Here is a 20,262-nt window from a genome sequence, read left to right as displayed (position 1 = left end):
GCAGGTAAAATGTTACAAAAACCAACACAGGCAAAAGCAAAGGAGAGAGGTTTATACAGTTTAGATGTTGTGTTGAATTATAATGAAAAGGAACAGTCTGCAAACTCTCAAATGGAGCTTATTGAGAGATGTGTTGATATTAGATTTCACCTGGAACAGCCCACAGCTTAGTAGCAGCAAGAAAGAATAGACATATTTGATTCTCCATTTTAAAAGAAAAAAACCCCACTGTAAACCCAGGAAACCCTTTTGTATTAAACTAACAGCTTCCTCCTCTTCCTTTGGTGGAAAACAGCGAGCTACTAAGTAATCTTTATGTTACAAAGCTAGAGATAATTTTTGATGCTGGGTCAGCTGATTCCTACTTTCAGGTGGTCTAAACCCCTCTTCCTCCATCACAGGATCCCATTTCTGAATGGATGAATTTGTTAATTTTTGAAAGTCATACAAAAAGGAGAGGTAACCATTTTTGCCATGAAACGAATTTCTACAGTTTATGTTAGGACTGTGTGGATTTTGCAGTGTCAGAGAATTTTACAGAACTTGGCAGAATCCCAGCTGATGGTAACTGTGTTGATGGTCAAACAATAGGAACTAGTAATAGGCCCTGCTGTGTTATACAAAGCCAGCACACCCTCCAACAAGCCCAATATTATCAGCAGCTGCTCTCCAGAGTTTTAGATGCTGAGGATTAAACCTTGGACCTCCTGCATTCAAAGTAGGTTCTGCAGCCTCTTATTTCTAGGCAAGCCTAGATTGCTTCCCTTTTAGCAACTTGAGGATGTGGCTATGCACATTATACCTTTAAGTGACTCTGAAAACTCATTTAATAGATCTCAGCTGAAGAGAGCTTTGGAAACTGCAGTTTCATGAAAGGATTTGAAATCAAATGGCACTTTTTGTGGGACAGCCTTTTGTGGGTCTTCTGCTGTTATTATTTTTATGTTAATGTGGCAATGAAGTCCTCTGAATTTGGTCACAGCAACTGTGCTAGATTGGGGAACACAGTTCATAACCCTTCCTCCATGTTGTTTTCATCACTTAACACCTGTCAATAATTAGCCCCATGGGGTAATACTTACACAATGTCAGCTGAGAACAAAGCTGGATCCCTCTACCCCATGTTGGGAGGTCTGGTAATCTCTTCTGTAACATGTACTCTAACTAAAAAGATCTTTTTATTTAAAAAAAGAGAAGATTCACAGCACTCTTATAAGTACAGTCCTGAGATTTCATTTGGGGAAGCCATGACAATTAAACCAATTTATACTGGGTCAAATTTAACAGCTGCCACTGGATAGGGGATAGGATTATAGGGTTGCCATAATTGTCCACTAAAACCCGGGACAAAACGTGAAACAAAATCTAGACCAAACTGTAGGACAACTGCAGGACAAAACTCAGCCCAAAATGTAAGACATTTAAGAAAAATGGAGGACCTTTTGGGCTGAGTTTTGTCCAGCAGTTGTCCTACAGTTTGGTCTAGAATTTGTCCTACATTTTGTCCCAGGTTTTAGTGGACAATTATGGCAACCCTAGAATGTGCCAGTTGTAGCTGTGTGGGGTCAAAGCTTCACAAGCATGATCAGGCCAAGGGTTGGGCCAATAAAAAGGAACACAAGATAGATTTATGGCAAAGATGGAGAGAGGAAGGGAATGCAGAATAGTGAGTTAAAACCAGAAAGTGCTGAATTCAGTGACAAAGGGCAAGAGCACAAAGCTGTTTGTGGGTCAGGATAGGGTCAACTCAGGGTTTCTTATAGCTCTTAGAACTAGGTGCAATTCTGGGGCTGATGAGCTAAGTGAATGGTTGAGGTTTGGGAGTGAGAAGCAGGGTTACTTTTAAGTTTCATTTTTGTTTTGGTTTGTTTGATTTTTTGTGCTAACCTGTCCAGAGACTATGCAGCTATACATAGCTTCTCAGTGCTATGCTTCACAGGTATAGCAGCGCTTGGTACTTCTCTAGACCACCAGTGATACTACGGGAAGAGAGGAGTGAAACTTTTAAATTAAGACTAATAGATTTAGAACAGCATGAACTTCAACGGTTTACATTCTGCTTTGTTGGTATATGAAATATAATCTTAAATATTTATCCAGTGGGCCTTTGGGATTCATTGGGGTTTGGTCCCAGCCTCTGAGGATCCCCTGTAGCTTCCAAAATCCATGGATCCTCAAGTCCCATTAAATACAATGATGTAGTAAAATGGTGTCCCTTATATAAAATGCCAAAATCAAGGTTTGCTTTTAGGAATTTACATATATTTATTGAATATTTTCAACCCGTGGATGCAGAGGGTGAACTGTATATATGTACATACACAGACACACACACATAGTTGAGCGTACATAGTTGAGAAGGAGTCTAAATATCCTAAAGACAACAGAGCCTATCTGATCTTGGAAGCTAAGCAGGCTCAGCCCTGGTTAGTACTTGGATGGGAGACAACCAACAAACACCAAGTGCAGTAGACTATGGCGCGTTACAGAGTGCCGAGAAGCGGCGGTCTGCCGCCACTGCCGGTTGCAGCACAAAGGAGCCCCAGCGTCCAAACCGCGCGGCTCTGCTGCGCTGCAAATAAGCCCCAAAATGGCGCTTCTCTTTGCAGCGCGCTAATGATGCCACGAGGGGCCAATGGCGCGCTCATGGCGTCATTTGCACTGCGCAACGTGCATTTGCAATGCATCCGCTACGTCAAGATGGTGGCCCCTGTGTGGAACAGGCGCCGCCATTTTGTACAGACTCGGTCTGTATTAGGGTTCTCAACCCTAATACGTACCAAGGCAACCCTAGCACACTGCTTCAGCGCGTCTGTAACGCGCCAATATTTCAGAGGAAGGAACTGGCAAACTAGCTCTGTGTATTCCCTGCCTTAGAAAACCCTATGAAATTCATGGGGTCATCGTAAGTTGACAGGCAACTTGAAGGCACACACATCTACGTGGATGGGTTCTGCAAAACTGGATACAGAAAGTATTACAGAGCGGTATGAACATTGCATTGAGAGCCAGCATTGTGTAGTAGTTTGAAGATTAAATCACAGCTCTGGAGATCAGAGTTCCCACTCAGCCATTGAAACCCAGTTATTGAACTTGGGCAAGTCACACACTCTCAGTTCCAGAAATCCCTATATTCAGTTGGCCTTAGGGTCGCCATGAGTGGGAAATGACTAAAAGGTACACAACAATCCCACAACTAGAAAAGTAATGGAAAATTACACTAAAAACTTACTTAGATCACAAAGCCTGTGAAAGTATCTCTCATTGCATTACAGTCATAGTGCAATGTACTTATGTCTTTGCTGATGAAAAAAGAATTAATTACAAGCACCTGGTTATTTGTATATAGTGACTTCTAATCTCTGTTCCAATTCTGGTAACAGCCAAGGAAGTACAGTTCTGACTAGAGCAACAATATTCTGCCACTTGAAACATTGGGCTCGACCCAGAGTAAGTCAGCAGGGCTTTTGTTATTACAGTATTATACACTGGACCCTTGTTATATGCTGGGGTTTGGTTCCAAGATCCCCCGTGGATAACAAAATTCGTGGATGCTCAAGTCCCATGAAATATAATGACATAGCAAAATGGCGTCCCTTATAAAAAATGGATAATCAAGGTTTGATATTTGAAATTTATACTTTCTTTTTAAGATTTTCAAACCGTGGATGCTTGAATCCATGTATAAAAAACCTGTGTATAAGAAGGACTGACTGTATTGCTTTATCTTAGCAATGTTATATCAACATAGTGTAAAACCCCACATGTTGCCATAAATCAGAAATGCTTGAAGGCACACAACACACACCACCTTAAGTGGATACTTTGCCTGGGCAAGCACAGTACAAATTTTAATACAAATAAATAAATAAAAATACTGTTAAATATTCACAAATCCTGGTGTCAGCTTTCATATATGCATACTGGAACTCCATATAGCTATCATAGATATCACCCTTCAGATGCTGTTGGACAGCAGTGCCCAGCATTCCTTACTATTGGCTGTGATGGCTAGGGGTGCTGAGAGCTGCAGTACCACAATATCTGCTGCTCAATTTATACCCTGACCTAGAGGTAGTAAACGTATATAAATGCTGGAACCCCATGTTCCTGTCGTGGAGATGGCCCAGTCGGTCCAAGAGCTAAGAAAGATTTGTGTGTTGGACTAAAAAGACACTGAATTATCTACACAAACTCCTAGAAAGACAGAACAGTCTATATAGAATGAAGACTATAGTGTGTAAATGTATGATAGAAGAGGATATATATAAGTTTTATTTATTTATTTATTTATTTATTTATACCCCACTCTTCAGCCAAAAGGCTATCAGAGTGGCTTAGAATGCTATAGATCACTTTTGCAAGTAAGCCAAGCTGCACATACAGTGAATGCTTAAAAGAGTCTGTCTGTTTTGGGACAAATGTAATTTCAAAATTCTTTCCCTTGTGCCAAACCTTTGTATGTTGCGAGGAAATTCTATTTAAAGCAACACTTTCCTCTTCACCATTCTGCTTGCTTGCAGCCTTCTTTGATGCCACTGACGAAAAGAGATATTGTCTGCTCAGATGGGCTGTTCCATCTCTGAAGATTATAGATTCTCCTTGGAAACTAGCAGAACCTTTTCTGTAACTCCCCACCAACCACCACCTTCTGTCACTTCTCCCCCCACCACCCCCGCCACAGTCTGACTTCAAAAGGGGGGAAAAATCTGATGTGATGATATGGCTTGCAGCATTTAGCTTCCATCTTCTGTTCGTGTTGCTCTTTTTTCCCCCTATGAGTGAAGCCTTTTCCTCATGAATACCTCCTGATTAAAAGTACCAGACTCTCATTTCTGATGTTCTTGACAGCGCTTACCCATCTAACTGCCTATTCATCAAGGAAAGATGGGGCATCTGTGGAGATAAAGCTTCCCAATTTAAACTTTCTTCCTTCGTATGCCTTTCCTCACAGTTTTAATCCTTTCATTCATGCATTAATTTGTCCTCCCTGCCAAAACTGGGTACATGCGTGATTCAGCTTTCCTTCCCCCCCACCCCCCATTTTGTGTGGTGGCTCCAAATCCCCAAATGTAGCATCTTTGAAAAAGAAATAGTTGGTTTATGGCAAAACATTACCCCATACTGACAGCTCATACCCTATATTTCAGTCTGTGCTGGTCCTGCAGTTACGCTTCTCTTGCTAATGCAGGAAAAAAAATCATGCTTTGCTGCAGAATGAGTGGGGTACATCAGATACCAAGAAAACCTGTAGCAGTAATTGCCATAGCATAGCATTGTGCCTGAGCTGAGATTTGCAAGGTCAAAGCTCTGGGACCTTTGCCTTAGCAGAAATGGTCAAAACTCCCACTCTGCCCTTAGCTGAAATCCTCATAGTAGGTAGGGTGGATTTTCCTAGCAACAACATATTGTGGTAAAGAAAACTATTGAAAATAGCTGCATTTCAAATAAGTAATTGGGATGCATTAGTTTTACAAAAGATCTGGTAGAGGTGAAAATTATTAGAATCGGTCTGCTGATACGGATCAACATAGCCGCCTATGTTTTTGGATTCTCATTGGGAGACATGACTGTGGAAACTATCATGATGAATCACAGAACTGACTGTGTAAGTGGTGAGTGAAAAACATGTTTTAAAACCTATTTCTCATGCGAATTTTATTTATATATTAATTTATAAATGCTATTACTAAATATTTATTTTATTTATAAAGGTGTATTTATTTATATATTTATATCCCACTTTTCTCTCATATGGGATCCGAGAAAGTATTTACTTTTGGGGGGGGGGGATTATTGGGTTGTTGTTGGTTGTTGGGACTGTCTGTTTACCTGAAAAATGCCAGATAACTGAATTATTGGGTGTGTGTATGTATGTGCGTGTGTGTGTGTGTGTGTGTGTGTGTATATATATATATATAGAGAGAGAGAGAAGGAGGGAGGGAGGGAGGGAGGGGCTGCATTTCCTTGGTACTAAGGTACCATATACAACAGAGATCTAGGTTCAAATTCCTATTCAGTCATACAACTCATTGAATGGCCTTGGTCCAGTCACACACTCTCAGATTAACCCAGTTTTCCTTAGTCTAGTGGCTTTATGTTGAACTCATCCCTAGCCAGTGTGAGGATTAGTTGTGGTGCCAGGTGGCTTCCATGTCAATGGAGCAGTGAATCTACTCCAGGTTTTTAATCTGAATTGTAAAGATGCAGTCCAAGATGCATGCAGAGCAAGAGAGCTACCAGTTACGACAGATCACATTGGCTGGGTTTGATCTGAACCATATTCAAACACATTCAGAAGGCACCAGATTAGGTACACCAGCCTAACCAATCTGACATGACTTTGGAAGATAAAATGGAGGAGGAGAGGGAGAGACAATGAGCCTTGAGCTTCTCAAAGGAAAACTGGCATGTCCAGTTGGAAGATTTATCTTACAACAGGTATGTTGATCAATCAACATACAATCCATGCCTGGAACCAGGTATGGCTTACCCACAGTCCAAGATGGATACTGACAAGGCACACATGTAGGCTGTCCACCAGCCTTTTGTTCCTCCCACTTTTCTCTGGATTGTTTGGGTATTTTTTTCCTTTTTCATTCATTAAAAAAATAGTGCTTGTGGCTAGGAAGAAAAAACATGGCTCTGAACTGCTTTGTGTTTTGAGACTTCTTCCTGCCACAAAGGTTAGGCAGAGTGATAGACCCAAGGTCACACAAACTCCTGCCGTCTTCCTGTGCCTGATGGGCGTGAACAACACTAACCATCTCCTCCATCTCAGCACTCCCTGCCATCCCTGAAGCTGGAAATAACTTCAGCCTTGTCAAGAAGAAGAGGGAGGCAGCTAGGCCCTGCTGCACTAAATGATGTGGTAATGGAGACTTAAACAACCACCTGTCAGTTGGCATTCTTTTTTGTGGCTGCCATTACCGTTGGCAAGGGCAAAATCGGAGATGAATAAAACGATTCCTTTCCACTGTTATTTTGGGCAAATGATGTCATGACGCACGTGTTTGTTTGGCTGATTGGCTTTATGTTAATGATCTAGACTCTCATTCTCTCTGCCTCGTTCAGTCAGAGGGCTGGGAAGGGAGGAGGAGAACGCTTTTTTATAGATTGTTGTGTGCATGGAAAAATACTGTGTGGTTTGCTTTCTATTATCGGAATCAAATGATCTCTGGAGAGGAGAAGAGGGTGTGAAAGTAGAATGTGCAAATCTGAAGGATCAGAGTCCAAGCAGCCAAATGTCCATAGAAAAAGCGCAGTAACAACTTGATCATTAAAATGCTGGGGGCAAGCTTTTGAGTTACACAGAATTCTTCAGGTGTAGAAATTCAAAGCAAATCTGAACAACTTTTATTTATTTTGTGAAATTAAAGGCTTTCATGGCTGGCATCCATAGTTTTCTGTGGGTTTTCTGGACTATGTGGCCATGTTCTGGAAGAGTTTATTCCTGATGTTTGCCTCCATTTATTTATTTTAAATGGCATTCCTTTCTGGGATAGCTTTAACTGAGACTGAACAAAGCTGAATTTCCTCTGTAACAAAGCAGCAGAGCAGGTTAAGTAGAAACAGGTTGAGTTTATACCTTCCACAGAGCCAAAGCGTAAAGACTTCTGTTACCTATACCATTTCAGGCTAGAAGTGGTGGTCCTGTTTCTCATCAGGTGGTATTCAGTGTCCTACAAATTAGCACATCGGGATGCATTTCTGGCTTGACAGAATAGCTTTCCTCCCAATCTCAAACAGGAGGACATAAAACATGGATGGGGAGACAGATACAAGACCTTACTCAAACTCTGATGCCTACTTTGCCTACACATATACTCAGAAAATGTTATCGCAGGACCTAATCACATCATCCACAATATTAGCAGTACTTTTACTTGCTCATCCTCTAATATGATATATGCCATTCTCTGTCAATAATGCCCTTCAGCACTCTACACTGGGCAAACAGGCTAGTCTCTGCTCCATCAGCAAACAGACATCAATGAGACATTAGGAATGATAGCCCTGTTTAAATATTTGAAGGGATGTCATATTGAGGAAGGAGCAAGCTTGTTTTCTGCTGCTCTAGAGAACAGGACATGGAACAAAGGTTGCAAGCTCCAGCAAAAAAGATTCAACCTCAACATTAGGAGGAACTTTCTGACAGTAAGGGCTGTTCGACAGTGGAACACACTCCCTCGGAGTGTAGTAGAGTCTCCTTTCCTGGAGGTCTTTAAACTGAGGCTGGATGGCCATTTGTCAGGGATGCTTTGATTGAGATTTCCTGTATGGCAGGGGGTTGGACTGGATGGCCCTTGTGGTCTCTTCCAACTCTACGATTCTATGACTCTGTGAATGGGAAAACACAAAATTAGTTTCCGAACACCTCAGTCTTCGTGGGCATTCCATCTTGGACCTCAGTACAGCAGTCCTTGAACAAAAAATGTACAAAGGAAGATTGGCAAGATAAACAGCAGAATTGGAATATATCCACAAACTTCAACCAACAGTGAGTTGAACAGAGATAATGGTTTCCTGGCACACTACCCTGGTTAACACCTCAGCTTCATGAGGAGTCTCTTAGCCAGGTAATCACATCTCCTTTCTGGTTCTTAGTCAGCATCACACCACATTCCTATACCTCCTTCAACTATTCATGTGGTTATCTTGGCTTTAGGTAACAATTTTCCTCCTGCCTTTGTTCCCCCAAGGACCATTGTTAAAACTGAACTTGTTATCTCATCACCATATCCAGAAGTTTTGCATTTCTATTGTTATTCACACATACAGTCTGCTCATTCATAGCTATAAAGATCTGTTCCTAGGCACTTCACTCCCTGAATCTGATGAAGTCTATAAAAGCTTATGCTACCAGCTTCTTTGTCTCATTCTCAAAGGTGTTACAGGATCCCTTTGCATACTGATCTAGACTAACACAACTATACCTTTGATTTATGTACAGTGAGTTGACTTCTCCTCATGGAGGAGCATTCAAACACACTAGCCTGAGTGAATATGCTTGACGTGATATGAGTCAAGAAAAGCTACACCACCAGATTCTGCTTAGTGTGCAGGCTTAGGGACACTGAGAACAGGCTCAGGCCCTGGTAGGGGGGAAAAAGTACTCTTCCCCCAGCCCAGCTGTTTATCAGTAGGAAATCTGTGTGATGGGCAGGTGGGTGACTGTGGGCCACCAGATGGACAGATAATCTTGTGTGGCTCGTATGGTGTCTTTGGGCTGAATGGATATCTTGGATATGCATGACAGAGAGAGATCTGAGGAACGGTCTCTTCTCCTGCTTCCCTCCCTCCCGGACATTTTCAGGTTGGGAAGATACTCTGGAGCCCTCCTGATGGATGTATACATGGTGTTCCTGGCCGTAAGGGAGGGAGGTGAGTGGATGGATGAGTGGGGGGTGTGTGTGGCAGGGATAGTGAGATGCATGCAAGATCAGGGGAACATGGAAGATCTCCAGTGCTTACAATTGCTTGGAGCCTAGCTTTCCTTTGCTTCCACAGTCAGGCCACTTTGCTCACCAGCTGCAGACGCAACACCTGAGAAGTCTAGCTTCCTTATCTGGTCCATCTGGCAGCAGTTTTGAGCTCCTGGAAGATAGACTAAGTCCTTACATATGATTTCGAATTTTGTATATCAGTATTATTTTCTGTAAAAGTCACTACGCCTACACTAGATGTCAAAACATTTATTGATTAATAAATAATGATATTGTTGAAAAAACCCAAAACTATATGCAACATATTCAGGTCCTGGGTCCATTTCTGGGCTGCTGCACCCTAGTAATTTATACTGGATCTCCTCACCCTTGTCAGCTCTGTGTAGATTGGCCCCATTTGAGTATTATGGATGATAATGTTGATGATTCCAGGCTAGCACTGGTAGAGCACTGTCAAGCACTCCAGTTGTACTAGCTCTGTTCTTTGGAGCCTGGCCTCATTGTTTGCCAAGACACTTTCATGCTCTCCCTAATATGATATAAAAGGCACATTGTACAGGATGGTGGTGACTGCAACAGATCTCTTTGTGTCCTGTCAGCCTTTGTTGTCTCACTCTTCTTGGACACCTTTGTTCATCTAGCTTCCAGATCAGAAGCTCCACATGTGCTAGACATTGCAGTCTCAGACCACAAAAAAGAAGCTGGTTTGTTTGTTTGCTTACTTGTTTGCTCATTTGTTCATTTAAATGTCTTATCCTTTGACCAAGAGGGCAACTAGCAGTCCCTGTCCTCAGCCTTGCAATCTCACTTTCAGTCATGGCATACAAGGAGGAAGGGATAAAGACAGAGGAAGTGGTTTAATGGTTTGAGTTTTGGACTCTGGAGACCTGGGATCGAATCACAGCTCGGCCATGAAAAAGCACTGGGTGACCTTGAGCAAGTCTTACTCTCTCATCCTCAGAGGATGACAATGGCAACTCCCCTCTGAAAAAACTTGCCAAGAAAACCACATGATAGAGCCACCAAGTCAGGAATGACTTGAAGGCATTAAACAACAACAACAACAACAACAACAACAACAACAACAACAACAACAACATTCATTGTTATAATGGCCAGTTGGGATAGAAACAGTTCAAGTAACCTGCTGAAATGGTTGCCTTTGGTTGATGGGTGAGGTTTAGGCTTGACTGAATTTTACAGGGTAGACTCAATACATGTTTCTCTCTGAGACACAAGGCATGATGGCATCCCAGCCTCCAATTCCATACACAGAATCCAGCTATCTGGCAGCTAAATTTTACTTTTACACTGATAACAGTACAGTGTCTTCCACTGCACCCAAGGGCAGCAGCCCAGCTTTAGGAGGCACAGGACATGCTATGTGGGACACACATCTTTGTTTTCATTCACCTCTTCACTACTACCAGTTCCACAGTATCTGCTGAGAATGACAGCATCCTCACCCTGCTTAGGGCATGTCTTGGAAATAAGGCACACTACACTTGCCTTCATATCGGAATATCAGTACCAGATGCCTCTGGTAGTCCAGTTGTTGCCATCCTTTTCTGAAGCCAAGAATGATTCTTATACATGTCCCAAGGGGTCTCCTTCTGCCTTAAGAGGCCATTGCTTGTGTGTGTGTGTGTGTGTGTGTGTGTGTGTGTGTGTGTGGTCCCTTCAAGTGATTTCCAACTTATGGCAGCCGTAAGGTGTTTTCTTGGCAAGATTTGTTCAGATGAGGTTTTCCATTGCCTTCTCCTGAGGCTGAGAGTATGTGACTTGCCCAGGGTCACCCAGTGGGTTTCATGGCCATACTTGCACCTCTTGAAATGGAGTTACCTTGTGTTCAAAATTACTTTCTTGGATTACAAGAAGAATTTCTTGCAAGACCAACCTCCTCCTTGGTGTACTTCTGCAGGTAGGCCACATTCTTTTTATTCAGAAAGGCTTTCAAGAATTGCTCAGATGCTGAGAAAGAGACTTTCAGTGGATTGGTGCTATACTTTAAAAATACAATTTTAATTGACCTTTCAAGTGTTTTAGTATACAAATAATGCTTTGTTTAATTTTGCTTTAGCAGTACAGCTTTTGTGTCTCGTTTTATCTGTTCTGGTTTTTATTCTTATGGGAGAAAGGCAGAAGCCATGAAAAATAAATAGATAAATACACAAATAGCTTTGAGAAATGCCAAGGTTGTGAATAAGTTCCAAGACTTTCTTCTGGTGAAGGTTCCACTCCAGCTTGCTTGTACTGGCTGAGGCACTTTGCTACCATCTAGTGGTGTTTGCTGGGTCAAATACTGCAAGTATCACGTTCCCCCCAAGATGAACAGGGATGCCCATCATTCCTGTAATTCATATCTTTATGCCCAGGTCCAAACCTAAATTTTCTCTATTTGAATATTTTGCCAACTACAGTGCCAGTTTCTGATATGCTGGACTGGGAAATCTGTGCAGACTTTTACAAAATGTGCAGACTTTTACAAAAGACCAGCACGCATGACAGTAGCCACCCTCCCATTGCTTGCATATTGCCGGAGGGATGCTAGAGTGGAACTTTGGACTTGAGTATGTTTTAATATGTGGGAAGCAGGGGTGCAAGTCTTGGGGATAGCAGGTGGGCTTGGAAAACAGCATTTGGCATTGCTGGAGTGAAACATGAATGCAGACATGTACTGGCATAGATCATCTTGGTCACTGCATTTGCAGTTTTTCTTGGTGTATGTGATGCCCTCTGCTATCTGCCAAGTGGGATGCAGGGCAGCAGCAGCTCCTGGTTCTGGTTTCTTCCTACCGATTGCTTTGATTTGTCCCTGGATTTCTCCTTTCTGAAACTGTAGGCATACCAGTTTACTTCTAGAAGATACTGAAGGATATTAAAATGATGGCTGTTCTGTAGTAAGACCTGGGAGAAAGAGGGTCACATCTCACCTCTCCAGTAGAAGTAACAGTGTGCATCTACACTGTAGAAATAATGCAGTTTAACACCTTAAGTGCTGTAACATCATCCTCTGCAGTCCTGGGATTTGTAGTTTACAAGGTTTTTTAACCTCTGCCAAAATTTCATGGTGACTCACAAAACTATAAATCCCAAGATTCTGTAGGATGGAGCCATGGCAATGGGTGATGACAAACGCATCCATAGGCTCTGGCTAAACAGCTGTTATTATATGCTTATTATTTGGAGGTGTTGAAGGCACGGCTGGTGATTGTACACTGTCAGTGACATTCTTTAATGCCTTATTCAGGGTACTTTTCAAAACCACAGTATTATGAATTCAGAACTAGAACCAGGAGACAAAATACATTTCATAATTCTGTGGCTTTGAGCAGAATTAGTTCCTGTCTCTGCCACTCATGCTGGGAAGAGAGGAAGTTTCTTCCTAAAAAGAGGCGAGTTGAGGTTTGAGGATCAGGATTATGGCTGCATTCAAACTAAGTAATGGTTTGTCTTAGACATGATATGTTGTATTAACTATGGACTGCCACACTGACAGCCAAAAAGACATCATTCAGTCACAAGATTGAAGTATCTGCTGGCTTGGGCAAATCTCGAGATATGCAAAAGTGTAAAATTCATGGAAGGAACCTAAGAAAATAAAATAACATCCTCATGAAGATTCCCCATGTATGGTGCAAATGAAATGCAGAATGTGTTGGGAAGGAGAACAGAAAACAAGAGGAGGGAAGGAATGGAATGGAATGAAATGTTTTGTAAAAGAGAATGGATGAATGGATAGACTCATGAACAGGAACCATCGATACTGTAGTACTTTGTTGCAGGTCCCATTGTAAATAATGGAATCTGCTTCATTTGACTCAGTTGTTTATGAAATACCAGGGCATTACAGCTTTCTGTATGTGGTCATGCTGGCTGGAAAATTGTGGGAGATGTAGGACATTACTGCACCAGGGTGCTCTAGCACTCTATTTGCACAACTTCTTCAACATGATTACAACGGTAACAATAATGCTATGAAAACACTTATTCCTGCATTACCTTTTAATAGCACAGTAGTCCTTGCTGTGTGATGAATATTTCCGGTCTCAGTTTTCTGCTCAATGTTTAATAGACTTGCCTTCAGCCTCTTTTTTTCCTGCTTTGTTCGTTTTTTTTAATTTAAAAAAATCTTCCGAAATCTCTCAATGACGAGATCAGACTGGTAATCATGAGATTCTTTGGAGAACTAATTTCTGATGAGTCAGGAATTTAGATTTCCGTGCTGTTGTTTTAAGTTTTAGAATTGGTGGTTCTATAGTTAGTAACACACTCTTTTATCCAGCATCAGTGGATCCTGTGAAAATCTTATTCAATAAATTGGAAGCTTTGTGATGTAACAGAAGCAGGGAGAACAGTTTTTGACATGCCCATTCCCACGATATCAGCCTCACAATCTCACTATTGTAGCACTAAAGCAATCCACACTTGCAGAATCATGTGAATATTGGCTGTTATTGACGGTTTCTCTTGTCAATGCGAAATTACGTTATAATAATGATAGGACAACTGGTCAGCAACGGATAAGTGCTGATGTCTTGTGAAAAGGGGAAGGATGATATGTTGTAATTCGAGTCCATTTCCATCACTAGCGCCTTATGCAGTAATATCCATAGTCTCCAGCCTCTTGGGACTGCACCTATGGAACACTTGCAACCCTAGTATTTTTAGCTTCCTTATGTTTATTGTTTTATAACAATTACATGCTGAAATTCTTGCACTCCTTGATTTATAATATGCTGTGCTTTTATTTTTAAAAGAGCCAGGATTAATAAATAATTAAGTAAATAAATTGGAGAGTGCTCTGAGTATAGCCTAGCCAGCAACTGGCACTCCATAAAGGAATGGTAATTAATTTTGTGAAGTACACTGGGGCCAGTTTCTTTCTTGGCCACGTCCTTGGCTCTTGCCTCTCTCCCATTCTTTCTCATCTTTGCTAGTGGCGCCTTAACATATTTGTATGCACCTCCATCCTTCACCCACGCTCATCAGTTTGAGGCCTGTCATTGCATCTGACCCATTCAGTTAAGAACCCATTGCTTTTATGCTGGGGAGGGTTGCTTTTCTGACTGCCCTTTTTTCCTCTCCTTCTTTAAAAAGAAGAATGGGGAGAGGGGGAGAGAGAGACTGGTTCATGCCAGCTCATTTGTGTGAGTGTGCAAAGGCTAACGGCAGCACCGAGTTGCACCACAGAGCCTTGACACAGTTACAAAACAGAGAGAGCGCTTAGGAGCATAACAAGCCGCTTTGGCATCGCCTCAGGATTTGACGAGGAATCTGTCTCATTCTAGAAAAAGTAATGATTCCAACATAATTTGAAGAGCATTATATGGCTCATTAAAAAGACATTGCACAGACCAGGCAGAGTGGTATTTGCAGGCTTGAAGGCAGCACTGATGGCCTTTCCTGAGGTCTCTGCTGAAAACTATGGGAAAGGAGTGTACGTGGCACCAGAAAGTGAGTTTGCCCTTTCCCCTCTAGCCCTTGAAGGAGCAGTTGGCACTTAAACTCAACAGATTGAACAGTAGCACCTTTTCTGGGTGGGCTAGATTGCTGGTAAGCGGGAACTGTATGCCTGAAGCTTCACATGGTGGTCGCAAATTGAAATTTGCAAACCTCTTATTTGCATCCTGATGTGGGATGGCTCGTGCTTTTTTGGACAACATATACTGTATTTTGCATGGTCACTGGTCATGCTGGCTGGGAGCCTGGGACATTCTGGGATTTGTAGTCCAAAAAATAAGTTTGTAGTTTCTGATAGTTTCCCAATTTAATGTGGCATTTGTTCCATTTTTGTTAAATGCGTAAGGTGGTTAATTTAATGACAGGCTTTGATGGCTGGTAAGAGCTGCTAAGTCAGAGTCCCCATGGATTATGTTCCAGGAGTTCCAGCTTGTGAGCCAAACCTTACAACTATCCTGATTTGGCAGAGAAAGGCCTGTTTAATCCCCCTTGTTCCATTTTTTTTAGCCATTTTTAAAATGTCCCAGTTTCTCTCTCCTCCTCCTGTTCTTTTTTCATTTTGCCTTCAGCTGACTTCACTTGGTGCAAACTGAATTTAAATTATTATGCAAAGGAATCTTGTAACACCTTTGAGACTAAATGAAAGAAAGAAGTTGGTAGCATGAGCTTTCATAGACTTGAGCCTACTTCCTCAGATGCAACTGAAGAAATAGATTAAAGTCTATGAATGCATCTGAAGAAGTAGGCTCAAGTCTATGAAAGCTCATGCTACTAGCTTCTTTCTTTCAGTTAGGAGTTTATTACATTGGCTTTGCTCCTGCGATAGAAGTGGGATGTAACTTTAAGAAGGCAGATATCCCATTTCCCCATCACCAGGGAGTATGCAGCCCGTCTGCAACCTGGGCTGCTGCCACATCTGTTCAAGATCAGAAAAATCTGGTTCTTGAAAAGATGTGGGAGAAGCCCAGAGAAGCCCAGGTTGCAAACGGGCTGTATATACTCCCTGGTGATGGAGAAATGTGATAAGATCCGCTTTCTTAAAGTTACATTGTGTATCTATTGTGGGAGTAAAGCCAATGAGATAAACTCCTTAGTCTCAAAGGTGTTACAGGATCCTTTGCATACTGATTTTCCAGACTAATACTGCTATGTCTTTGAATTCAAATTGTAAAAGTAGTTTGCACTCAATTAGCAGAGCAGAAAGAGAGAAGAAGGGATGGATGGATGGATGGATGGATGGATGGATGGATGGATGGATCTGAATATGAGCAATAGTGTCACCTCATTTCAGGGCATCTTATTTGCATTTTGTAGGATTTGTTGTCCTCTTTGCAACTATGCAATAAATAGCAGCCTTTTGATTTGAAGTGGGTGAACAAACTTTTCCCTTACAGCACGGCTCCCATCTCATTACATTTGTACAGAGCTCTTGTTGCTGCTTCAGGATCAAAGTTAGATATGACTATAGTGCCAAGAGGAAATTTGCTCTCATTGCTTTTAAAAAACAACAACAATGTGAACAGAGAAACATTTTCCACAGAAACCTTTCTAATCAAGAAACATCATCCAAAATCTCAAATGCAGATTCTGAAGTGTGAAGAGCCAAATCCCTGTGTGTTTCTGAACAAATTGCTCATAATTCTCTATGCTGAGTTTCATGGGAATTGCTGCTCTACTTGCATGTTTCGTTTGCTCAAAATATAGATGAACTGTCACAGAATTATTTATTATTTAAATAATATTATTTATTATTTATTGTTTAATTCTTTATTATTTGATTTTTTTCATACTCTGCCTTTTTCATTCAAGGTAATTCACAACAAGATATAAATTGGGTGGGAATTGTATAGACCCCCAGATGTTGTTGGGCTGGAACTCCTGTAACCCTAGCCAGCATAGCTAATGCCGTGGGATTATGGGAACTGCATTGCTTTGTGGAAAGATTATACTTTAAAAAAAAATTTTAGAACCTGAGAGTATCACTATGGCTGCATCCGCACAGCAGAAATAATCCATTTTAACATGACTTTAACTGCCATGGCTTGGTGCTATGGAATTATGGGACTTGTAGTTTGTTGTTGCACCAGAAGGCTAAATCATAGAATCATAGAATTGGAGAATTGGAAGAAACTACAAGGGCCATGCAGTCCAACCTCCTGCCATGCAGGAACTCACAATCAAAGCACTCCTGACAGATGGCCATCCAGTTTCTGTTTAAAAACCTCCATAGAAGGAGACTCCGCCACACTCCAAGGGAGTGTGTTCCACTGTTGAACAGCTCTCACTGTCAGGAAGTTCTCCTAATGTTTAGGTAGAATCTCTTTTCCTGTAGTTTGCGTCTATTATTCTGGGTCCTATTCTCTGGAGCAGCAGAAAACAAGCTTGCTCCCTCCTCAATATGGCACCCCTTCAAATACTTAAATAGGGCTATCATATCACCTCTTAACCCACTCTTCTCTAGGCTAAACATCCCCAGCTCCCTAAGTCTCTCCTCCTAGCGCATGGTTTTCAGAGCCTTCACCATTTTGGTTGCCCTCCCCTGGACACGCTCCAGCTTGTTAACATCCTTTTTAAACCGTGGAGCCCAGAACTGGACACAGTATTCCAGTGAGGCTTGACCAAAACAGAATACACTGGTACTGTTACTTCACTTGATCTAGACACTATGGACCTTATCGCACACAGAAACATAAACGTTCTAGGGACGGGAGGAGGACTCTCGTGTGCGCGCGCGGCCGTCCAAAAACGGATTTTATCGCACACAATTCAGTCCTCCAAGAGGCCCCGTTCCGTCCCCCGTCGCGCACCCGTTCGCGTCCAGTCCTGATGGGCGTGATTTTTGCCTGACGGATTACCTTCCGTCGGCAAAAAATGGCGCCCGTCAGGACTGGACGCGAACGGTGTGCGCGACGGGGGACGGAACGGGGCCTCTTGGAGGACTGAATTGTGTGCGATAAAATCCGTTTTTGGGCGGCCGCGCGCGCACACGAGAGTCCTCCTCCCGTCCCTAGAACGTTTATGTTTCTGTGTGTGATAAGGTCCTATACCTCTATTGATGCAGCCTTGAATCATACTGGCCTTTTTAGCTGCCATATCACAATGTTCACTTGTGTTCAGTTTGTGGTCTGCTAAGACTCCTAGATCCCTTTTACATGTAGTCTTATTAAGCCAGGTGTCCCCCACCCTATATCTATGCATTTCATTTTTTTTGTCCTAAGTGGAGTACCTTACTTTTCTCCATGTTGAAATTCATTTTCTTAGCTTTGGCCGAGCTTTCTAATATGTTTAGGTCATTTTGAATTTTTATCCTGTCCTCTCGGGTATTAGCTATTTCTCCTATTTTTGTATCATCTGCAAATTTGATAAGCATGTCCCCTATTCTTTCATCCAAATCATTGATAAAGATGTTGAATAGCATTGCGCCCAGGACAGAATCCTGTGGCACCCCACTGGTCACTTCTCTATAAGATGAAGAGAAGTCATTGCTGAGCACCCTTTGGGTTCAGCTGGTTAACCAATTACAAGTTGCATTGTCTAGTCCACATTTTACTAGCTTATTTGCAAGAATATCATGAGGGACCTTGTCAAAAACCTTATTGAAATCAAGATATGCTATGTCTACCACATTCCCTTCGTTGACCAAACTGGGGTGATCAGATTAGTCTGGCATGACTTGTTTTTGAGACACCCATGTTGACTTTTTGTGATTATGGCATTGCCTTCTAAGTGTTTACAGACTCTCTCTTTAATGATCTGCTCTAGAATCTTTCCTGGTACTGATGTCAGACTAACTGGGCAATAATTGTTGGGATCCTCTCCCCCCACTTTTTTTTTTGAAGATGGGGACAATGTTTACCCTCCTTCAGTCTGCTGGGACTTCTCCTGTTCTTCAGGAGTTCTCAAAGATTATTGCCAATGGCTCTAAGATTACATTTGTAAGTTCTCTTATTACCTTACAATAAAAACCCCTTTTTATTGTTAACTTCTGTAGCAATATCTCACAAAACTACAGTTCCTAGAATTCCATAACACTGAGACAAGACAGTTAAAGTCATGTCAAACTGATTTATTTCTGCAGTGCAGATGCGGCCTTTGTCACTTTGATTGTTAGTGGTTCTATTAAGTGAATTGGAACATCTTTGCTCCCTTTTCAACACTCATAAACAGTTTTTCCAAAGCTTGGGCAAGTCTGCTACATGTTCCTACCTAACCTGAGATATAAATGGAATCCACCACAGGACCTCTCCAGGGATTAGCAGAAATTGGACTGATACATACATTGGGTCTTTTGGAGATAGTGATCCCACGCAATTCAGGATTTTTAAAGTGAGTTGTTAGCTAGGTACTTAAACTGAACAAAGTAAGAAATAAGAAGTCAGAGAAGATGATACTACAGTACAGTTGCTTCTTTGTTTTTGCAGGGGATATGTTCTGGACCCTCACCCCTGTGAATATGGAAAATCGCCAATATTGGAGTCCCTATTGACTTCAATAGCGGCATGCTCCTGCACCCACTGCTGTGCATATGCCTCGGGCACGTGCCCCATTGTATTACCGTCCTTTTGCCCCTCATGTATTTCTGAGGGACATGGACTCCAAGTCCACGAAAATGGAGGGATGGCTATAGTCATATACTCTGCTGTATGGAAATGTGCCTTTTTTGGACTATTGTTTTCAAAATCTATGCTGAATGGGGGATTTTGGACATTATTGTGTGAAAATGTAATTTTTCTGATCTCTGTCTCTCAGTAAAGCACTCCAGTTAACAGCCTTATAGCTGTATTCTACATCAGCTAAATTTCCCAGTCTTTAGAAGAAGACCCACATACCATTACTATTCATCCTGCCTGCCTTCTCCAGAGATGAACACTGTTAGCATACCAGCCACATTTGGTGGGAAATACTCCTGGATACAGTTACTGCTGCCTGGGCATATAGGAATAATACTACACCCAGGAGCATTCCCAAATGGTGAACCCAATTATTCAAGAGGAGGGCAATACCACTCCAGACAGATTGTATTCCTGTTGCTGAAGCAGAGGTTTCTCCAAGAAAGATGGGCTGCACCTCAGGATCCCATTTGTCTTGCTTCGACTAAATTTCAGTTTGATTGTCCACTAATTGCTGACGCTGATTCAAAACCTTTTGCCCCTCAGATTGAGATGAGAAGGAGGGAGGGGGTGGCAGAGCCATCTGCATACAACAAATTGCATTTCTTTGGATTTCATGTCATTGCAACACAAGTTTGGCCCTGGGCAACATTTCTCAGATATTCTAAAATTGTACTTCTTCTCCTTCAAAACATGTTGGATCTTGGTTACAGCTTCACTGTGTGACAAATAGGCTTGTAATA

The 20,262-nt window shown here is 41.9% G+C and overlaps 1 protein-coding gene across 4 annotated transcripts in view; it reads left to right on the top strand.

Moving 5' to 3' along the window:
• SRCIN1 (SRC kinase signaling inhibitor 1) overlaps positions 1–20,262 on the top strand; it is a 326,873-nt gene that overhangs the window by 32,136 nt on the left and 274,475 nt on the right. Inside the window, exon 1 of one of the 4 annotated variants that reach the window (XM_089531793.1) lies at positions 14,828–14,903. The exons of the other annotated variants lie outside the window; for them this stretch is intronic. Within the exon in view, the coding sequence (XP_089387919.1) occupies positions 14,843–14,903 (61 nt within the window). The 5' untranslated portion in view covers positions 14,828–14,842. Of the gene's footprint in view, positions 1–14,827; positions 14,904–20,262 lie in introns of those variants that run through there. 4 annotated transcript variants of the gene reach the window in all.

The sequence above is a fragment of the Sceloporus occidentalis genome, unplaced genomic scaffold (genome assembly GCF_023333645.1).
Source record: "Sceloporus occidentalis isolate IW3139 unplaced genomic scaffold, rSceOcc1.0.p SCAF_7, whole genome shotgun sequence".
Lineage (NCBI taxonomy): Eukaryota > Metazoa > Chordata > Lepidosauria > Squamata > Phrynosomatidae > Sceloporus > Sceloporus occidentalis.
The sequence above is the reverse complement of the archived record's forward strand: the minus strand, read 5'-3'. Positions and strand labels throughout refer to the sequence as shown.